The sequence below is a fragment of the Cnephaeus nilssonii genome, assembly GCF_951640355.1.
Source record: "Cnephaeus nilssonii genome assembly, chromosome: 11".
In the NCBI taxonomy this organism is placed as follows: domain Eukaryota; kingdom Metazoa; phylum Chordata; class Mammalia; order Chiroptera; family Vespertilionidae; genus Cnephaeus; species Cnephaeus nilssonii.
In genome coordinates, this window is record NC_137082.1 from 71,355,083 (window position 1) to 71,372,651 (window position 17,569).

General features: G+C 49.0%; 1 protein-coding gene across 6 annotated transcripts in view; it reads left to right on the forward strand.

Annotated features, from left to right (window-relative positions):
* PTPRT (protein tyrosine phosphatase receptor type T) overlaps positions 1–15,611 on the forward strand; it is a 932,116-nt gene extending 916,505 nt beyond the window's left edge. For all 6 annotated transcript variants that reach the window (XM_079783687.1, XM_079783689.1, XM_079783688.1 and 3 more), the window contains 4 exons: positions 10,136–10,261; positions 11,078–11,241; positions 13,888–14,023; positions 14,946–15,611. In XM_079783687.1, the coding sequence (XP_079639813.1) occupies positions 10,136–10,261; positions 11,078–11,241; positions 13,888–14,023; positions 14,946–14,999 (480 nt within the window). In that variant the 3' untranslated portion in view covers positions 15,000–15,611. The remainder of the gene's footprint in view (positions 1–10,135; positions 10,262–11,077; positions 11,242–13,887; positions 14,024–14,945) is intronic.
* The last annotated feature ends 1,958 nt before the right edge of the window (positions 15,612–17,569 follow it).

Sequence of the window (17,569 nt, forward strand, 5' to 3'; positions counted from 1 at the left end):
AAACATAGGGGTGCATATATTCTTTCTGATTGGTACTTTGGGATTCTTAGGATATAGTCCCAGAAGTGGGATCACTGGGTCAAATGGCAGTTCCATTTTTAATTTTTTGACACAATTCCATACTATTCTCCACAGTGACTATACCCACCAGCAGTGTACTAGGGTTCCCTTTTCTACACATCCTCTCTAGTATTTGTTTGGTTTATTAATGGTAGCCATTCTGGCAGGTGTAAGATGATACCTAATTGTCATTTTAATTTGCATCTCTCTGATGATTAGTGATTTTGAGCCTTTTTCATGTATCTATAGGCCATCTGTATGTCCTCTTTGGAAAAGTGTCTATTCAGGTCCTTTGCCCATTTTTTAATTGGATTGTTTGCCTTCCTGATGTTGAGGTGTATGAATTCTTTGTATATTTTGGAAATTAAACTCTTATCAGATGTATCATTGGCAAATACGTTTTCCCATACAGTAGGTTCCCTTTCATTTTGTTGATGGATTCTTTTGCTGTGCAAAAGCTTTTTAGTTTGATGTAGTTCCATTTGTTAATTTTCCCCTTGCCCTAGGCAATGTATCAGTGAAAATACTGCTATGAGAGATGTTTGAGATTTTACTGCCTTCTAGGATTTTTATGGTTTCATGACTTAACATTTAAGTCTTTTATCCATTTTGAGTTTATTTTTGTGTAACATGTAAATTGCTGGACTAATTTATTTATTTTTATTTTTTACATGTACCTGTTAAGTTTCCCCAACACTATTTATTGAATAGACTATCCTTACTCCATTGTATGCTTTTACCACCTTTGTCAAATAGTAATTGGCCATATTGGCATGGGTCAATTCCTGGGCTCTGTGTTCTGTTCCATAGGTCTATAGGCCTGTTCTTAGGCCAGTACCAGGCTGTTTTGATTGCAATGGCTTTGTAGCATAGTTTGATATCTGGTATTGTAATTCCTCCAACTTTGTTCTTCTTTCTCAATATTTCTGCAGCTATCCTGGGTCTCTTTTGGCTTTATACTGGTATAAATTTTTGGAATATTTGATGTAGATCGTGAAATATTCATGCAACTTCTATTCTAAAGCAGGGGAGACAGTAAGCAGCACACATTCTATAGTGTCCTTAATTACATGTTAGAAGGTACATGAATGGAAAAAGAAAAATGAGGAGGGTAATGAAGATTGGAAGGCTAGTTTGAAGCACAGGATGCAGCTGTGATAGAGTGACTAAGGCGTGTCCTAGGGAGAAGTTCATTCTGAGGGGAGGTTTGGAAGAGCTACATGAGCATCTCAGGAAGAGCACTTCAGGCTGAGGGACAGCCCACACCAAGGCCTATGGTGAGCACGGCCTGGCCCATTTGAGGAACAGCTTGGAAGCCATTGAGATTGGAGCAGAGTGAGTGTGGGCACAGCAGCAACAGGTGACACAGAGACACAGCAGAACCAGGTCACGGAAGGCCTTGGGAGGATCATAGGGAGAAATTTGGGTTTTACTTGGAGAAAAATGAGGAGCCACTGACAGGTTTTGCAGAAAGGGGTGACTTGGAAATTTCAACGTTTTTTAAAAAGCAACCCTCTGGCTGCTGTGTTGAGAATAGACGGTGTGAGGAGGACAGGGTGGCTGCTAAGAGTGGAAGCAGAGAGAACAGAGCGGGACTTCAGCAGTAGTCCAGGGACAGGAGATGGTGGCCTCAACCTCCATGGTAGCAATGGAGTGGATTCTAGGTATACTGGTATAAGATAGATCCAATAAAGTATGGAAGTTGAGAGAAAAATAGATGACTCCAAGGGCTGGGCCCAAACAACAGATGGTTGGAATCTGAGATAACCATGAAATTAAACCCATTTCCATAAAACAAAGACCCTTGCAGAGTTCCAGAGTCAGAAGGTATCACCACCAGGTTCCTTTGCCTGAAAACAGTGAGTGAACACACAGTAGAGCCAGTGAAAGCCTGTGTACTGTTCCCTTTTCCCAACATCCATTGTGTGTGTCTTTTTATTGTTGTTGTTTTATCCTGATAGTTGAAAGTATTACAGATGTCCCATTTTTCCTCACTGACCCCCTATACCTACACCCCACACTCTACACCCACTGTCCCCCGGGTCTTCACCACACTTGTCTGTGTCCATGGGTTATGCATATATACATAAAAGTTCTTTGGTTAATCTCTTCCCACCCACCCACCCCCACCTTCCCTCTAAGATTCCACAGTCTGTTCCATGCTTCTATGTCTCTGGATCTATTTTTTACAAAACCAGAGCTCAGGCACAGAGGAGGATTTTCAAAGAGCCTCACTTTGAGACACATAGAGAAGCAAAGGTCAAGGTCATTGGCTGTAGCTTCCCCTTTCAGGGCGGGTCCTGGGTGAATGAAGATCTTTCAGCCCCAGATGCTGATATAGCCTTAGAGAATTGATTCTCTAAATGCAAACACATCAGGCTCAGACGTTCCCCGAGGTTGGCTGCCACACGCAGCTGGCAAGCATCCCCTGAAATTGGTAGATGAATAGAGCACTTACTGATATAAATATCATCACCACAACAGCTGGGCACCTTGCGAAAATAAACAATGACACAGCGCGAGCGTCAGAAAAGCTGCCCTCAGCACCTGGAGGGGTGTTCTTTGAAGTGGCACTAGCATTTATCTGCCAGGGTGCCTTGTGCCAAGGCAGCCTGCAGCTTCAGCCAGCGCAGCAACACCGACAGGTCAGCCCCAGGTCCCAGGCACATTAGATTGCTCCCAAGAGAACCAATGCCATATCCTGTAGTTTAGGGACTATAGGGACTCATGTTGGTGGTGTATCTATAAATTGCAGCAAATAAAGTTGAGAACTGGATGAGAGATCTCAGAGTGCTTTACTGTCTTGCACTGCTGGCCAGATCTATCTGCCTCTGCTTAGAATCCAATATTCATTCAATCAACCATCCCTAGCCATAGCTACTCTTCTGTTCTCCACAGTGGCTGCCATTCAAAGATAATTATGAGTGGGTGGGGCTCAAGATAAAGACTCTCAAAGCAACTGCATTCAACCTTAGAGGCTATTCTGTGGGACTCCAAAGGCCTGTGGCCAGATTAGTGGGGCAAAATCCCAGAACCACAACTGTGGTTTCTGATGGGTACACCAGTAAGAACATTTTCAGTCACCCTCAATAGCATGGACAAGAGCTTGTCCATCTTTAATGGTCTCTATGGTTAGACCAGAATTGTGGGAGAAGGGGTTAGACAACAGAAGGAAGCCCTCTTCATGCTCATGCCACACCCACCACATTGTTTAGAAAGCTCAGGAGACCCTCTATGACTGCTATGGGGTGTGGCTGTGCGGAATCATGTCCCCCAAAAGGTGTCCACATCCTAATCCCATGACTGTGTTATCTTACATGGTAAAAGGGACTTAGCAGATGTGATGAAGTTAGGCATCTTGACATGTGTAGATTGTTCTGGGTTATCCAGGGTCCTTATATGTGGAAGGAAGGAGGATCAGAGTACTGTGTCTATTTCTTTCATCAGGCAGGGGAAATTTCTGTCATTATTTTTTCAAACAGGTTTTCACTTTCTTGCTCCCTCTCTTTTCCTTCTGGCACCTCTACGATGTGAATGTATACTTGAAGTTGTCGCAGAGGTTTCTTACACTGTCTTCATAATGTTGGATTCTTTTTTCTTTTTGCTATTCTGATTAGGTGTTTTTGCTTCCTCATATTCCAAATTGCTGATTTGATTCTCAGTGTCCTCTACTCTTGATTCCCTATAAATTATTCTTCATATCATTAGTGCATCCTTCATTTCTGACTGGTTATGTTTTATGGTTCCTAAGTCCTTTTTTATGCTGTAGAAGTTCTCATTAAGTTATTTGAAGTTATCACCAAGTTCCTTGAGCATCCTTGTAACCAGTTTTGAACTTTGTATCTGGTAGTTTGCTTGCTTCCATTTAGTTCTTTTTCTGGAGTTTTCTCCAGTTCTTTCATGTGTGACATGTTTCTTTGTCTCCACATTTTGACTACTTCCTGGTGTTTGTTTCTATGTATTAGGTAGAACTTCTGTGTCTCCAGGACTTAGTAGAGTGGCCTTGTGTAGCAGGTGTACTATAAGTCTCAGTGGCACAGCATCCCCAGTCACCTGAGCTGGGCACTCCAGGCGCACCCCTGTGTGGGCTGTGTGCACTGTCCTGTTATAGTTGTGCCTTGATTGCTCTTGGTGTTGCTGGGAAGGATTGATCCCCAGGCCAATTGGCTGGGAGGGCCAGTTGCAATTACAGAGAAAGACCTGCTGTGCAGTGTCGACTCTCTGGAGCAGGACTTGCTTCAGTGGGGCTTTGGTGCTCACCGATTCCCCTCCTTGAGTGTGTCACTTGTGGATGTGGTAGGATTGTAATCTGGTGTGGTCTGAAGCTGACCACCAGGTGCACTAGCTCTGTGGCCTCCTGAGATGTACACTGCCTATACCCTGTCGGAGGCCACCTGGCATGAGCTACTATCTGCTACTACATGTATTGAGCTTGGAGGTGCCCAAGCTGTGAACCAAGGCTGGCTGCTGCTAGTTCCAAGCCTGGGGTCACTTAGCAAGAAGTACAGAGCACACTGAGGCTGGCAGCTGCTTGAGAGATTTTCAGGAAAGTCCGAAGCATGTATGGAAAAGCCACTGGAAAGGGCTTGGATGAGCCCACAAATTGGGTGGGGCAGGGTCTCAGGGAATCATGGAGGGGGGGAGAACAGTTGATGAGGTCTCAGATATGGCATCTGCCAGTCAGCTCTGTGATGGGGGAGGTCCTGGCATAGGAACAATGACCTCTGCCAGCACTTCTGTGTGGGAGAAAGCTGCCCCCCAGCTCTTGCCCTGATGCCAGACAATTCAATTCCTCCCCGTATGTCCCTGTTTCCTTTCAAGCTGCTGCCCCAGCACTGGAGCTCAGAGGAAGTAAGTTGAGTAAGTCACTGTGCAGGCCCTTTAAGAGGTGTCACTCAGCCACATCCCTGCTGGTTTTTACAGCCTGAATTTATTAAGACATCTCTTCCCAGCACTGGAAGCCTGGGATGAGGGGTCTGGTGTGGGGCTTGGACTCCTCACTTCTCAGGGGGTACCTCCACAGCCAAGATATCCCTCAGATTAAAGTAGGCCACAAATGGGTGTGGGACCAGCCCGTTCAGCACCTCCACCTTTTCTACCAGGCTCGATGTGGCTTCTCCTTTAATTCCCTAGTTGTAGGACTTCCATTCAGCCAGATTTCAGGTGGTTCTGAATGATGGGTGTTCTGAAGATTTGTTGTATTTTTGATGTGGTTATGGGAGGATTCTTGTACCTCATTTACCTACACCTCCATCTTGACTAGAAGCCAAAAATTGTTCCATTCTTAAGTTGTATAACTCAGTTTTCTCTTTCCTGTTTCTACCATGCCCTGGCCTTGGCCTTCCACACACCCTTTTCCTAAGCACCCCCTCCCCTTCCTTCCTGGAAATGCACTCTGATGCAGCTGTCATAAGTCAGTTTCCACCCCGGATGGAGAGTGTACTGTTCACCTGGGGGACCATGGAGAGGCTGCAAGGAGGAGGGGTGTGCAGATCGCTCTGATTATGGTCCATGTGCCTTTCTCTGTCTCTTGCTTTGTGCCCACTGCTTCACGCACCATCTGTCCTCCTTAACTGGCCACAGTATTAAAACCAATTATGTGATTTGGGCTCTTTATTGAATCTATTTAAAGGAATTTTATAATCATGGACCTGAATTTGAAAATCAATTCAGGTGAGGGGGACCCTGGCATGAGCTACTGAGGAATCTGAATTGATTTTAAAATCAATTCAGGTGGGTCTTTTCTATTTTTCTCTTAATACTAATGCACTTCATCTTGGGTGGCTTGGGACTGGTTCCCCCCACACACACACCCTGCTCTGTGGATTACAGGGACCTTGACAAGTAGAGTCCTTAATTTCTGAAGTTGTATATTCCTTGGCTTTTCCATTTTGTCAAAGTATTATTTAATTAACAAAAGGCATAACTGAGGTGTACAGAAATATGCTTTAAAGTTGTTTATTCCCAAAATAGGACATATGCTAGTTTCCATTCAACGCATCAGGGCACATTTACATCAGTGACTAACAAACTTTCTGATTACATTAGTGGAAAAAAAAATGTTTAACAGTGGAGCTGCCTTTGTGTTGGTTATAGTTCACGTATGAACTTGCTCTTTGCACGGCCCACACAGCCATGGAGACCGTGTGGAACAATATATGGCAGCTGTTCCCGGCCATCCACACAGGCGTCACGACTTCTGCTTGTTTAACTTGTTCTGACAATAAATAACAAACGCTGCTCTGCTTTGCTGGAGGAAGCCTGGCCGTTTCTAACCAGCAGCCGAGCTGGACCGGCTCCTCTTCAGGTGTGGTCCTCGGCACGGCCTGCGTGTCTGAAGTGGGGAAGCGCTTCAGACAGGCGGCACACCCTCCCCGCTGCTGGGTAAGGAGGGAGATAATGGAGTGAAAGGTGGAAAAAGGCTGTTGGTTCAGGCTCTAGGCTAAAGGATGTGAATCAATTCTTGGAGACAGCCATTTCGACAGTTTTCCATCTAAGCAAGAACATTCCAAAGTGGTACTGAGTGTATGTGTGGCCCCAGGTCAGCAGGGACCTCATGGTTTTAGAGGGTCAAGTGGGCTTTTGAATCCCCCCATTTCCAGGGTCTTTAGAAACCATAAGTCCCCATCCCCAAGATTTCTATAAAATGCTGATGCTCATGTGCCCGTGGTCTGGCCCTCAGACCATATATATGTTTCTGCTCTGTTTCTATGTCACCCAGGGAGAAAGCTTAGTTCCTCGCTGGTTTCCACAGGAAATCAATACATATTGAGCACTGTGCACGTTATTATAAATTTGCTGAATATTTAGGTTAGGAGGGGGGTCACATGACATATCGATTCACTTTCGTTTCACTGGTTCCACTGCATCCCAACCCCTCTCCTTTGACATGCAGAACAGTGTCCAGTCCCTACTGCTCGCCCAAGCTGGTTGATCAGGAATTTTCACAAGGGCAGTCCCTTGGGTATTATCTTAAAGAGAAATTTTCATAAGAGCTACTAAGTGGAGGGAGAAAAAAAAACACTTCACTTTATCCATCTTGTTTGAGGGGCACTCCCCCAACTTGCCTAATAATTGTAGCTCACATTTACTGAGTGCTCACTAGTTAGAGTTCCCAGTGCTAAGCAGACACATTCAGACTCACAGCCACTCATAACTCGGAGAAGCTAAAAGATTTGGCCAAGTCGCTCAGCTAGAAAGTGACAGGGCTGGGATTTGAACCCAGGTGCTTCTAGTGGGAGCCCTTCTGCTACCCTGCATACATGGCCAGAAAGGCCGAGCCCATCAAGGCACAATCCAGCGCCTGGAGGCCAGGACAGCCTTGAGCTAAACCATAGAGGACATTCCTTGTTGATGAGAATCATTTCTGAGCCCCAAAGGGTCACTGGGAACACTTGGCTCCCGCCCCCTTCCTTCTGTCCCCCTGGCTAGATGATGTGTGGCATCCTGAGCTGTGGGGAGACTCCGATGATCCTTGGCAGCTCAAACGCCACGTCACCCACGCTGTTGCTGCCACCATCTCACAAGTGAGGGAACTCAAGTGGAAGGATGGCTCTGATTTAGGATTAAGACCCTGCAAACTTCCCCAGCTCTCTGGGCATTACGGGAGAGTGACCTGGAAAATCAAATGCAGAGAAGTGTCCCAAATGTAGGAGTCTTGTTTGAGGCATAGTAGAACCTATTAGCTTGAGAAATTGGTCTGGAAATATTATTAAAAGAGACAAATCTGTATTCTCTCCAGACTGAAAATACTGGGGGGATAACTGACTTTCCCTGATGCCTCGGACCCCTGTACCTGATGTTGGGATCACGGTCAACTTCTGGCAAGGCCAAATTCAATGCAAGTGATAAAGGCAATAATTTTTTAATGGGCAGTTCTGATGAGTTCCGATTTCTCTGGCCAGTCACAGACTTACCAGTGCCGGTCCCTCATCGCTGGGAAGGGTGCAAGGCAGGAGAGCCAATGGCAAAGAGAAATGAAGGTCAAATTGTGGTTTGGTCGTTCCTGCCCAGCTCAGCCGATGACTGCCCAGCCACAGGGCCCCGTGACAGCCACCCACACACATTAGTATGCTGGATTCACCCCCAGTGGAGATGCCAGGAAAGCAGCCACCGTTCGTTAGGTCTTTGCTTTTTGAGACAGGTGATAAGAAGAATCCTTCAGCTTTAAATGTGAGGCATTATCATAACTGTTATTTTCGTGGAGCACTGATAGGTTCAATAATACTGTGAATCGCTAGGATTCAGTGGGTGCTTATGCCATGCCTGTTTGTTCACATGCGCCATCTCCTTTATTCCCAGAACAAGCTGACAGTGCAGGGTCGGCCCACTTTCTCTGTGAAGGACAAGATAGGAAATATTTTAGGTTTTGCAGGCTATGTGGTCTGCTCAGCTATTCTGCCATTGTAGCTTGAAAGCAACCACAGACAATAATACGTAAATAAGTACAGTGGTATTTCAATAAAACTTTACTTACAGAACTGGGTGCTGGCCAGGTGTGGCCTATCATGTGACCAATGTTATCCCTGAGCCGGAATTTGGGTTGCACAGCTAGGACGTTTGGAGACGTGCGCTTTCTCTCTCCTTCATCCTCCCTCCTCCTGGCTTTTCCATTCTGGTTCCAGCTCTGGAGAGAGAAAGTATAAAGACACTTTTGCATGTGACTGCTGTCTCTCCACAAAGGGACAGCAATACCTTTCATGAAAATCCTGCATCCGTGGTAGCTGTGAGGAGGCCACTGGATTGCTGTGGGTCACCGCTGACCATCTAAGTCCTTGTCTGCAAGCTGGTGTAGGCTGTGGCAGACCAAGAGGCCCTCAGAGGCCTCGGTGGGTCTTGTGAATCTAGGCTCCATCCTCTGGGCACCCCCAGGTGGAGGGTCCATGCTGGAATGGCCCCTGACAAACGTACAGCCCCAACTTAGCTCTTTTCTGTGCTCAATGCTGAGGCCTATAGACCTGAACAGAGTCCACCCCCATGATCCTTGGGAAGCAGGAATTTGAGGAAACACATTTGCCCCTCTGAGCCACAGCCCCTGCCAGCTACCTCAATGTTCTTTCTCCAACTGAAGTCATCTGGTAGCTCAACAGATACAGAAGAATAAAGTGTCTGTCTCTCTCTCTTGATGAGACTATAAACCTAAGGAATTGTTTGTGATCTTAGGCCATGGTTTCTCAAACTCTGCACTACTGATATTGGGGACCAGAGTCCTGGGTAGGGGAAAGGTATACCTTCATTGGAATCCTCCTCTGGCAGAGACACAATCTTAGGTTGAGGGCATCCTGGCCTCCACTCACTAGGTACCCATAGAAACCCCCAAGTTTGACCATCAACGATGTCTCCAGACATTGCCAAATGTCCCCTGGGTGACAAAACCACCTTTGGCTGAGACACCATCTTAGGTTGAGGGGCCATCGTCGCCTTTGCTCTCAGCTATAGGATCTAATTCACAATTCCAGTAAAATAGGAAAGATCACAGGCAAGACCTCTCAACACCCTGCTACATCACCTTTTGTAAGGTGAGCATAATTATCCCCATTTTACATATTAGAAAACTGAGGCCTGGGTCACACAGCTAGTAAGGAACAGAGCCTGGATTTGCACCCAAGCATGTCCGATGCCAAAGCTTATATATATTCTAAAGTATTCATGATCTGATCGTGAAATGATTGCAAACGTTTTCCTGGCATGGGGACGTGTTTGCCGTGGTTCACATTAGTGAAAAGAAAACTAGAGGTTATACCTGCCCTTCCCTTGGAGTGCTCTACCTAAGTCTGACAGCAGCGCTTCGAGGTAAATACCTTCTCCCCATTTTACAGATGAGGAAAGTGAGGCCCAGCAAGTCTAACAAATGGTGTGAAATCAGCACAGCAAAGTGTTTCTGTGTTCAGAGCTTTGACTTTTCAACAAAACCCCCCAAAATGGGTGGCTGCTCCCCAACAGGGAAGTGGAGTCTAATTTCCTACATGATACTCTGCATCTCTAGCCAGTGTGATCTGCCTTCAATAAGAAAGGCTTAGTGATACATGAGACTAACGCCCTCCCACCCCTGCCTCTCCTGTGGCCTCTTTCCCAGCTCTGTATGCAGTACTGGCCTGAGAAGACCTCCGGGTGCTACGGGCCCATCCAAGTGGAGTTCGTCTCCGCAGACATAGACGAGGACATCATCCACAGAATATTCCGCATCTGCAACATGGCCCGGGTAAGTGTGCGGCCGCCATTGCATCCCATGCTGCCCTCCCCTCCACCGCACACACACAAAATAGACGGAGCCTTCGGGAGAGGAACCGGCCGCTAATGAGGGTCGGGATGTGCTCTCGGATCATTTCGTCCTTGGGGAAGTGATGCCTCTGCCGATTCCAGCTCCAGATCCAGCCATGGTTCCAACACAGAACCGCACAGGGCGACATCCCGCCTGCCATCTGCCTGTTTCCTGACACACTTGCTGCCATGTAGACACCACTTCTTAGAAATTAGCGCTTTCCCACAGTGTCGCGCTGTTTTGGCGGTAGATGCAGCCTTTGATTGGATATAGTAAGCTTTGGGCTAGACCCTGGGAACCACACCAGAATGAAAAGGAGCTGCTTCCAGAGGAAATTCACTGGCTGGGTGGAGGAGTATTGGGTGGAAGGGAGCAGATTAGTAATCCATGGAATGGTGGCTAACTAAAGTGACATTGCCTTTATTGGGGCCCAGGGTGAACAGAACTCAGCCCCTGCCCTCACAGTTCACTATCCAATGGGAAAGTGAGATATATTCTGGCACATGAAACCTCAGGGAGAGGGCAGGCTTTTCCTGAGGAATGGAATATTTGAATTGGGTTTTGAAGACTGAGTAGGAGTTTTCCAGGTTGAGAAGGGGTGCAGGGCAGTCATGGCATGAGAATCAGTGTGCACAAAAGTGTAGAGATGAGTCAAGAGAGAGTCTGTGACTCTCCTCGTGATGACAGGGCTTAGACCTCATTTAGTCTGTCTTCCACCCACTGCTGCCACGGCCCTAACAGCCTCTCTGTTCTCAGCCTCAGGACGGGTATCGCATAGTCCAGCACCTCCAGTACATTGGCTGGCCCGCCTACCGGGACACGCCCCCCTCCAAGCGCTCTCTGCTCAAAGTGGTCCGGCGGCTGGAGAAGTGGCAGGAGCAGTACGACGGGCGGGAGGGACGCACAGTGGTCCACTGCCTGTGAGTACCGTACTATGGAGGCGTCGCCAGGGCCACAGGGTGGTGGGTGATAGGACGGCCTTGAGGATGCTGGCCACAAACACTAGTCCTAGGCACGCCTGGCTGCACCACATCTCAACATCCCTGAAAGGCCAATGGGAGTGTGTTCAATGGACTGGGGTTGCCCTGAACTAATGTTATGTGACATATTTACTGATGCAAAACCTGGCAGCCTTTCCCCAAACCTGGAGTGTGGTCAGACCATACTCCATTGCTCCCAGGAGGCAGGTAAGTCCCACCCTCCAGCAGGAAGCAGGATGTGTCCTGCCAGTCACAAGAAGGCTCAGTATGAAGAGGGCTCCACCAACTAAACCCTCCTCTATTATTTCCTGAAGAAGAAAAGGAGGAAAGGGGAACGTGAGCTTAAATGAGTCACCTCATTCCACCGGTGAGGTAGATTTTATCATGTCACAGTGAGAAGACTGAGGCACAGGCAGGGTGAGGCATCAGGCAGTTAAGAGAGGAGCTTTGATTAGAATCCACTGGCCTCCAGGCTAACGTGCCATTCATTAACCCACACTCCCTCTGAGTAAATCAAGGGGTTCATCCACCGTGTCTGCAACACTTTTCCCAGGGCACCATGGGCTCAGGTTGGCTGTGTTTATACTTCCATTACCGAGGTGAAATGGAACCTTCACCTCCTGTCTTAGGACAGGCACAGCTGGGGCACAGGGATTCCCGGTCAAACAGACCCTGATGTCATCACGCAGGGTGGAAGTCAGGTCCCTTAGAGGGCTGTGGCTGACAAGCTATCTTCAAGAAAATCCCTTAATTTTTATGAGCCTTAGTTTACTCATCGGTCCAATGGGTATATTGAATTACGTCATCTTAAGGCTCTGTGAGGCTTTGACATATTTAGAAAGTAAACACAATTTACCTGCCAACATGCAAATCTGCAATATCATGGTAGCAAATACACAAATGCCTGTGTCAGAGTCCACCATAGGAGTATAAAGAGAAGGATCCTAGAGACCTCGGACCAATACAAACTGGGAGCGATAACAGCTAGTGTGGAACATTTGATTCACAACCATTCCCTTTGCTTCTTAGAACCTTAAAATCAGTGGGGAGACGTGACTGAGAGGCCCCCCTCTTTAAAAAGGTGTGTTAAGGAAGACCTGGCCAGAGACTTACCCTTTACAGAATTAAGTATTTGTGGACTTAGTGGAGGCATTAATAACACCTACTGACCTCAGAATTGTCTTTTCAAAACCAGCTTATTGTTCTCTTTCTAAAAGGAGGTGCACACACGTCAGAAAAGTCACAGAACTTAAACACGCACAGCTCAAGGGCCATCACCTGTAGCAATCTCCCTTCCCAAGGGATGCACACTGTAGTTCAGGAAGATGCCATGAGGTGTTGCATGTCTCATTGGTGGGTGACATCAGCCAGGCTGAGCTGGCTCTGCCCACATCCCAGAAACTGGCGGCTGGTTCCCTGCCAGCTAACTCTGCTCCCTGCAGTTCCCTCCCTCACACTCGGGTGGCTCTCCTTTAGCCGAGAGCCACACCCATCCCGCCCGAGATGCCTCTTCCTCTTGGGCTCTGCTGTTCTTGCTCCAGAAAATACTGAACCCTCCCTCCTGGGGGTCCCTCCCCACTCTTTCCCATGTGATTGGTTTTTATCCCTCTCTCCCCTGTCCAAGGTGACCAGCAGTTTGAACCAAAGGAAAGCACAGGGGTGTCCTTCTATCAACAGGGACCTGGGCACACCTGGGAGCCACAGACACTGAAATGCAGGCACTGGCCAGTGAATGAGGGCAATTGTCTGTACTTGAAGCATCTGGTCGTTGGATGTCCTATAGATAAAACATCTGGGAGATTGAGTGCCTTAGTTTCGTCCAGATGTTCCTTAGACACAGACCATTACATGAAATCATTAGTTACTCTTGGCAACATGCCCAGGAGTTCCAAATCAGGCAGATTCCAAAAGGGACTCTCTGTAAAGAGTTGAGGGTGTCTCCATGAAGATGACATATGGAGCCTCAGAAAGAAGGAGTGGCAGGGAGCTGGCCCTGCCAAGGGCCCTCTATCTCTACTCTCCAGAGCTGTAGGGTCTTGCTTAACCAGGTATATAAATAGACCCAGCCTGGCTCCCACCCAAACACCTGGGTTGGCTGACCCTAGGCTGAGAGAGATGTCTCTGGCATTGCTGTCCCTAGTGGGTGGGAAAACTAGGAGGAAAATCACACACAACTTCAGCTGTCTTCACTGGATGTGTGGGTGGACCCAGAGCATCCCCATGGACAAGGATGCAGGCACATGTATAAAGACACTATGAGGCCTGAAGGTTGGGGTCAGTGTGCCATGGGTGACTATAACATGCTCATAGAACCAAGGAAACATCAAGCTAATTGAACTCTCCCGGGTCATCTAGTCCAACCCCTCCATTGTATGGATGGGAAACTTGGAGCTCAGACAAGGAAAGTGACTTACCCAAGGTCACAGCAGATCCGGGGTACTCGAACCCTGGGACTTGAACCCTGACACGTGGCTCGGGTTAGGGCTTTTGCCAGTGCCTTACCTTCCCTTGGCCAAGGTAGCCACTCCCCCACTGCTGGTGGGGCCCCCAGGAAGGAGTCTGACTCACCCTTCCCTCTGTGTTTAGAAATGGGGGAGGCCGCAGCGGGACCTTCTGTGCCATCTGCAGCGTGTGTGAGATGATCCAGCAGCAGAACATCATTGATGTGTTCCACATCGTGAAAACGCTGCGGAACAACAAGTCCAACATGGTGGAGACCCTGGTGAGTGTCCCGAGAACTGTTCTCCTCCAGGTCGGGCGTGACCCTAGTTCCCTGTGCCAGAAGAAACCAGCATCAAATAATAAAAATACTCAGTGACTTAGCATCTACAATCGACATCCTTTGCTCCCAATCTCACCAACGTATCTTTCCTGCAGGGCAGCCCAAATATTAACCCTGATACACCCCACTCTGTTTTACTCTCTGCCTGTTCTTTAGGGAAGTACCACTAACCCAGGCTTAGGGGAAGGGCTTCTGGATGGGTAGGGTGTGGATTATGTTTTGGATCCAGTCCCATCCCAGTCTAATTAACTTAGGCCAGTGGTCGGCAAACTGCAGCTCTGTTGACTAATGAGTTTGCCGACCACTGAGATAGGGGCTTAATCACAAGGAACAACAACAGCCTGTTATTATTGGAATCAAGAGTCTAGGTAAGTGGTCAGCAAACTCATTAGTCAACGAGAGGCAAACCGCGGCTCGCGAGCTGCATGTGGCTCGAGAGCCACAGTTTGCCGACCACTGACTTAGGCTAATTTTATGAATAAGGTATTGGTAGAGGACACTGGAGAAAGGGATGGAAAGAGACTGGGCAGGTAGAGTCCCCAGTGATAGGACCTGGCGCAATGATGGGGACAGACCACACATAAGGAACCTAAATGTGAATCTTTATACTTACTCTCAGTGGGGTCCCCCTCAGAGTCTGGTGTGTAGACCAGCAGTAGCATATGGGAGCTTGGTAGAAATGTCGAATCTTGAGTCCCACCCAAGATCAACTGAATCAGAATCTGCATGGATAATTCTGAGCGGACTGTTAGCACAGATGTAGGTAAAGTTTGTTCCAAAATCGTACCTCTAAATGCATTTTCCTTTCCTTCCCCTCTCTCTCCTGCCTTCCCTTCTCCCTGTCTGCCTCTCCTCCTCTCAGGAACAGTATAAGTTCGTATACGAAGTGGCACTGGAATATTTAAGCTCCTTTTAGCCTGACGGGATGGGGAGCCTGCCGGAGTCCAGAGGCTGCTGCAGTCCAACCCCCTTTTCTGTGAATGGCAATGGCGGGTTCAGGGACTAAGAGGCGGCACCCGGCCCAACTCCAAGGAGAAGACTGGTGGTCCCATGCCCGGGGTGGGCCCTGCACCTTCTGAGGGGCTCCTATAACTGTGGGAGACGCGGCTCTGAAAGGCCCAGGCTTCCCCTGCACCCCCACCAGCCACAGACGCGGACCCACAACAAGGCCCCGGACTTCCCAGTTCCCCGACCTCTTGCTTCTGCGCTTTCTAAGTGTGTGGATCTCATGGCAAGCCAGCGAGGGGGTGCTGGGAGATGCAGGCTCGCTGTACCTCCCGGGCCTGCTTCTCCTTGGGAGTGACGGGGATGTGTCTCCGCCTCCACGCTGTGGGGGCAGTAACTGGGCTCTGGGGTCCCTGCCCTGCTGCCCTCTGCAGTCTCCTTCAGTGACCTGGGGCTGTCCTGAGACCACAGCAGGGGCCCCATCCTGCCCCCCTGCCTGCACGGAGCTATCCCCTCCCCAGCCCGGGCCTTGACCCTCTGTCACTCACGCCAGCCTGCTGGTCCACAGCACTCTTGGATAAAGGTTTTCTTTGCTTTTTTGTGGTCAATGGGAGGGGGTGGAACTGCAGGGAAGATGGCTGCTCCTCCTTGTCTGTGAAAAGGGACCACTGAGGCAGGGCTCTTGCTGACCCTTGGGCTTCCCCTTTGGGAGAGATGACAGGATAAGATTTGGTTATTTTCCAAAGCATATATTAAAAGAAACTTTCTTTTGGGGGATGTAAAAATCTAAGTCTCTTATGTTAAAAAAAAAAAGGGGGGGAGGGGGCTGGGAAGGAAGTTTGGATGTGTAGCTATAGGACCAATCTCTCAGGCCTGTCATCAGGCAACATCCTTAAAGGGTCCCACCTGGGACGGCACAGCCACTGACGAGACAGAGACGGCTAGACGGGGCAGTTCCTCTGGCTTCTGGGCAGCTCGAGTCCCAGCTTTCAGCATAATCTTCCTAGGAAACCCAGCTGCTATCCTGACAAAGGCCATTGTGGACCAGTTATGCTTTGGTTTAAAATAGGCCGAGGGGATCAGGCCTGGGAAACTAGGGTCCTGCCAAAGGATGTGAGTCACTGACAGGGAGCCGGCATCTGCTAGGCATCTCCTGGGTGTCAGGGTGAACCATTCTGTGTGCCATCCCACATTCTTAGGGACACCCCCTCCCCGGGGAGAGCTCCTGTCCTTTCGCTATCTCCATGTTACATGAGGAAGCCGAGGCATCTTCCTCGGTGGTGAAATTCTCGGCTCCAAAAAGGCGAATAATGGCGATATCACTTACTTTCCTTACCTTCTTCATCCTTTCTCAGCCAAGCAATTATTTTATGGAGGGAAAATAGGACCAGAAACTTCTGGGCAGAGAACTCCACAAATGGAAATTTAATTCTTTCTTTCTGGTGCCAGTTCTTCTGGGAGGCCCAGAATTTCAGTTCTATTTTAGTGCCTCGTTCCTGGCTCCCCAGGAAAAGCTAGTCTCCTGTAATCATTCCTTCGCCAGTGAAAACCATTCCCTGTTCCCTCAGGCGACGTGGTCTGCCAGCCAGAGACCCCCTACCTTGTCTCTCGCAGGGGCGTGGGCTCAAGACCGGACAGCCTTGGGGTTGCCTGGGATGGAGGAAGCTGCATCGTGGAGGCTGCTCTAGCCCCAGACAGGAGGACTCAGCAGCTCAGTGTGCACTGGGGAAACTGAACCACGGTGCAGCGCAGGAGCCATGGAGCAGGAGAGACTGCCTAGGGCTTCCTGGAGGAGGTGACTCCCACCCCGGCTGGGTCTCCACTGCAGGAAAAGGAAATCCAGGCCGCGATCAGCATGGACAATGGCAAAGAGGGTTGGGAAGTCCTGGGGCAGGGGTAGTATGGAGGGGGGGGGCACCCAGAGGTCAGGAGAGGAGCCAGGGTCAGGGGTGAATGCTCTGCCAACAGTGCACCTTCACCCTATGGGCCACAGGGAGCTTGGGGTGACGCACTCAGCTCAGTGTTGGGGAAGGCGGCCTCTTCCCCTTCATCAGACACTGTGAAAACACTCCCTTCAGCGTGTATTCTTTACTATCACATCTGTTTGTCCGCTCCTTATTTTGTCGCTGGAACAAAATACGCAGGGGATTGTGAGGGTCTGCTTCTGTGAGAAACAGGGTCTCTGCTCTACCAGGGGGCAGGGTGACCCAGCCAGAGGCCACAGGAGGGGACATGGAAGGAGCCCACAGACGCTGCTCCCATTGGCACGGGCTCGGGAGCTGTCTGGAAGTCCGGGGACTTGATCAAGGAAGGGCTGTCACTTTGGAGGTTCAAAAAGAAACATCTCAAAGCAAAGGGAGAAAAAGGAGCCCCACGAAGAACTCACTCTTCTCCTTTCATGGGCCCTTCCCCGTGAGCCCGAGCGGGTCCCCGGGCCCCAGCCCCCACTGGTTCTGCTGGCCTCGCCTGGCTCCAGTCCACGACTCCAGCCGGCGCTCCCCCAGCCTTCAAAGAGCCTGCAGCCTAGCAAATCACCCTGTC